This window comes from Hoplias malabaricus, chromosome 6 (genome assembly GCF_029633855.1).
Source record: "Hoplias malabaricus isolate fHopMal1 chromosome 6, fHopMal1.hap1, whole genome shotgun sequence".
Classification (NCBI taxonomy): domain Eukaryota; kingdom Metazoa; phylum Chordata; class Actinopteri; order Characiformes; family Erythrinidae; genus Hoplias; species Hoplias malabaricus.
The window spans coordinates 43,185,315-43,190,248 of record NC_089805.1 but is presented as its reverse complement, the minus strand read 5'-3'; the positions used below and the strand labels follow the sequence as shown (position 1 = coordinate 43,190,248).

Sequence of the window (4,934 nt, the reverse complement as noted above, 5' to 3'; positions counted from 1 at the left end):
TAAATTATTCACAATAGTCTTAGGGTTTGTTTGTTTTTAACTGTAATGTACCTGCAAAGTGATAATCCAAAAACCCAGAGCCGAAGTCCTGCATTAGATCAATAACTTACAGCAGGGGTGTCAAACTAGATCCACGGAGGGCCGTGTGGGTGCAGGTTTTCTTTCCAACCACGCAGAAACCACACCTCATTCCACCTGTTTTTAATCATTGGATCTAATCAGTAGATCTTGACTTTCAGTAGTGTGGGGTTTTTGCGTGGTTGGAAAGAAACCTGCACTCACACGGCCCTCCGTGGATCTAGTTTGACACCTGTGACTTACAGGGTCTCCTGTAACATGAGGCTTAATTACGCCTGCAACAGGCGGTCACCCCTGTCACTGAAAGTGAAAGTAGAAACATCTTCAGAAGCAGGCACTGCACTGGAAACTTGACTAGAGCTACCTCCCAAAAACACTGCTGTAGGTGTAAGAACATTTTCTACTCCTGCCATTTGTGAATTCTTCAGGCTGAGTGTGAACTGGAATTATAACAATGCCTTTACTGTAGGGTTCTATTTACTGTGAGAGAACTGACCTGCCCTGAGGAACACTGAGCTGATGTTCAGTCGCACTGCTGTAAGTAACATTCATTCTTCACTCTAATGCCTTTCTTTTCGTCTCACATTAAACAGTCTACAGAAGTGTTGCTCTTTGTGGAAGATGTAGAGTTCATTGCTTTTCATTCTATTTTAATCTCTCTCTGACTGAGGTGCTTCCTGACCCTAAATCAAATCTCTTTTGGTGCTGCTTGTAAAAATAATTGTTTTACTGTTAAACAGGCTTACAGACAATACGTCATGACTACGTCATCACCACAGCCTTAAACTTGTAATGTATTTGTATAGATTTGCTTTAATGCTGAGGTGTCCAAGCTTAACCGCAGTGGGACAGTGTGAATGCAGGTTTTCACCCTAAACAAGGAAAGCACCCAATGGCAAAGTGCAGTCTACGAAATAAAGGTACAATACTTTTAATAAACAGATACAAGATGAAGGTGACACATGAAAGCTGGAACTGTCCTTTTTTCCATTGGAGTAGTGTAATGTATGTGAATTAATAATTAAAAACATACATTGCAGGGACTGTGTTATGGATATGACAAATAGGGCAATATTAGGTTCTGACCAGCAATAATGGACTCACTAGGTGTGTAACTGTGTCCCTTTTACAATAATTGGAGCCACAAACCCCGAAATGTCATATTATCACACAATGCCCCATTACATTGAATGAGGCGTTAAATTAAATCTTAGGGTGCCTCTTGTGGACGATACGAGGTATTGCCTGATCTAATTGAGCTGTAATACTGTCAACAAAAGCCCCGTTACGTTTTGTTAATTTTTAATTTTTTTTATGTGGAAATTGATAAATAAAGACAATAGCAGATCCATTGGATTTTCCTGAATTATTTGCTTGAGAATGAGCTGTGATTTTGGCCGCGGCTATGTGCCGCACAACAGGAGCCCACTGTCCCACCTCCAGCTGAATGTGCCGCGCCAAACTAGCTCAGTTAAAAACAAAATGAGTCCCATCAGATTCACTCCCTCCTCCTGAACTGTTAATGTTTTAGTTATAAAAAGTGGTCGTAATGTGTAAATAAGGAATGGACAAGAGAGATCAAAAAGGTGTCCTAACAGCCTGGGCCATGTCTGTCTAAAAAGGATTGTTAAATTGAGGGAACGGATTTTTAAATTAAGCCATTTGAGAAGTACTGATTTACACATTCACAACATTTGATTTACAAATACATATCTTTTCATTCATTCATTATCTGTAATACAGTCCTTATCCAGTTCAGGGTCCAAATCCTACCCAGAATCACTGGGCGCTGAAATACACCCTGGAGGGGGCCGCCAGTCCTTCACAGGGTGACACACACAAACACACACTCACACCTATGGACACTTTTGATTCGCCAATCCACCTACCAATATGTGTTTTTGGACTGTGGGAGGAAACTGGAGCACCCGGAGGAAGACCAGGCAGACACAGGGAAAATACACCACACTCCTCACAGACAGTCACCTGGAGGAAACCCACGCAGACACAGGGAGAACACACCACACTCCTCACAGACAGTCACCTGGAGGAAACCCACGCAGACACAGGGAAAACACACCACACTCCTCACAGAAAGTCACCTGGAGGAAACCCACACAGACACAGGGAGAACACACCACACTCCTCACAGACAGTCACCCGGAGGAAACCCACGCAGACACAGGGAGAACACACCACACTCTTCACATACAGTCACCCGGAGCGAGACTCGAACCCGCAACCTCCAGGTTCCTGGAGCTGTGTGACAGAGATACTACCTGCTGCACCAACGTGCCGCCCCTGTAGCTTTTCTACACTTTTAAAAATTAAAAACCTTTTCCACATTTGTGAAATTAATTTAAATATTATTATTGTAGTTGTTATTTTAAATTTGAACATTCCAGTACATTTGTGGATTTGACTTTTACGTGTATGTAGTTTCTCAAACGTAGTTACAAATTCCGTTACATCTGTGTGTATTGTTTTACAAGCTCAACATTTTTGGATCATTATTTGACTCCATAAATATCATCTGCATATTTTAGGAAAGACATATTTTCCTAACTACAAAAAAATTTCATTTATATAAACAGAAAAATAGAACAGGGGATAGAACACATCCTTGTGGAAACCCTGTATTTAAAACCTTTAACAACCACATGTTGCTGTCTATTGTGCAAAGTGTTCTTAATCCATAAAATCACTGTTGGCCAGATCTGTACATTTCCAAGATGACTAAGGAGGGTTGATGTGCTTACTATGTTAAAAGCAGATGTTAAATCCAAGCTATTATATATCCAATGTATAACGAATCCATCCCAGTTTAAAAATACAAAAATGTGATCAAAGTTGTGCATGGTCATATCTGATTGTAACATGAGCACAGGCATGTTTTACTGATCATTCAGATCTTCATGTTTGGTTATTCTCTACGATCAAACCTATACCTTAATCTGTCTGCCATGTCATAGAGCTGAGATGGTTATTATAATGAAATGTGTTCTTCTCTTTATAACTGCAGTGATTTTTTTCCATGTTTGTGCTTAGCTTTCCAATGATGCGCACTAACTGTGAAGTTATGGCTGATCAGGAGCTCAAGGTTCTGCTGGTGGGAAGAACAGGAGTTGGTACGAGTTCTGCAGGAAACATCATTTTGGGCAGAGATGAGTTTCCCTCAGGTTCCAGAATATCCTCAATAACTGACACATGCTCAGAACAAAGTACCACTGTTGCAAACTGGAGCGTACATGTGATTGACAGCCCTAATTTCTTTCACTCTAAGCTGTCAAAGAAAGATCTGATTGTGGAACTGGAGAAAGGTGTGAAGTCATCTTTTCCAGGGCTTCACGCCTTCCTTCTGGTTTTCACAATGGATACTTTCACTGAGCAAGAAGAAGACATTGTGACACTGTTTACACATACATTTGGCGAGGAAGCTCTGAGACACACAGTTGTTCTCTTTACACATGGAGACGAGCTGAGTGGCTCCAAAATTAAAGACCAGATTAAAAAAAACAGAAGACTGTCAAAATTAGTTGAGGAATGTGGTGGTAGGTATCACGTTCTTAACAATAAAGATCCAGCAAACAGACTTCAGGTTACTCAGCTACTAGAGAAAATAGACAACATGGTGGATGCTAACGGAAACAGCTGGTACACACTACAGATGTTTCACTATGCTCAATCAAACATATCACGTTTCAAAATAGCAATAATGGGCCTTTATTCACAAAAGTCGTTTCTTTGTGTAATCAGTGCAGTTGGTATAATCATGGGTGGAATTCAGGTAAAGAACAACAGGTCTATAGACTTTTGCACCTTTAGCTATGGATTCCTGGTAGGATTTTCATCATCAGTAGTAGGAGCTGTCACAGGGAAAGCTTTAAAACATGGGCTGCAGCATCAAACCACTGTGAACATTCTGGGCATCTCATTAGGCTTTGCTGCTGGTGTGGCCATGGGAAAGTGGACAGTTCCAGGGCAAATCCTCTTTTCAATGTTTGCAGGAATAGCTGGGATTATTGGGGTCATTGCCACCACTCACAGTCTGCGTTAAAACCAGGGTACTCTATACTCATCTAGGATAGAGTCACACTAAGGCTTGTAATGAGTGTATATAAGCAATAAACCCAGTCAAATATGAATACTGAAAAGCTAAGTTTATTAATGTGAGTATTTATAATTTCTATACTTTGTTTCTTTGAAGTAAAGTTCAACTGAAGAATTACCTCCCTTGGTCTGGACAAATTTCCCTGTGATTGTTTCATTATATTAAATGTGCCACTTTTTATAATTTTCTGTTAAGTGTAACCCACATGAAATAGTCAAATTTCTTTGTAGCCGCTGAACGAACCTGTTTATGCTTCATATAGTGGGTCCCATACATAGAGGCAGCAGTGTTTAAAATAGGTTTAGTTCAGAATTTCTGACATGTCCAGGCCACCATATTTTTCCACATATTCTGAATTATTTTTTTGGTACTGAACAATTGTACAATATAGATAAAAAAGATTTATGCAGTGTACCCAAACATTCAAACATTCCCAGGCCCACAGCTTTGTTATTCCAAGTCTCGTGTACTGCCCTGCTCTGGCCCTAAGTCACTGTATTTATTCACCTGCAGTGTAACTTCCACCCTTTCACTGAGACAGGTGCTTCTCATCCTTTTGTTTCTTGCTTCTTGTAGTCCTGATTTGCTCACCTTTAGTGTGGACACCCCAAAGAGCTAGAGATTTTTGTCATTTGTTGCCTTAATTAAAACTTTTTTTAAAAATGATGGCATATAATTTTAGTATGACCTTTGTTTTATCTTTTCTTTTATTTGCTTTAAACTTCACAAACATTATTTTCTCTAC

At 40.0% G+C, this 4,934-nt stretch overlaps 1 protein-coding gene across 2 annotated transcripts; it reads left to right on the top strand.

The window, feature by feature from the left end:
* The first annotated feature begins 265 nt into the window (after positions 1 to 265).
* On the top strand, positions 266 to 4,934 carry LOC136700289 (GTPase IMAP family member 9-like). Of its 2 annotated transcripts, XM_066675568.1 has the most exons (4): positions 266 to 459; positions 548 to 615; positions 885 to 998; positions 3,127 to 4,934. In XM_066675568.1, exon 4 carries the CDS (start codon positions 3,134 to 3,136, stop codon positions 4,133 to 4,135), a length of 1,002 nt encoding a protein of 333 aa, XP_066531665.1. In that variant the 5' UTR covers positions 266 to 459; positions 548 to 615; positions 885 to 998; positions 3,127 to 3,133; the 3' UTR covers positions 4,136 to 4,934. The 2 variants fall into 2 exon arrangements, with proteins under 2 accessions (XP_066531665.1, XP_066531666.1); XM_066675569.1 differs by lacking the exon at positions 885 to 998.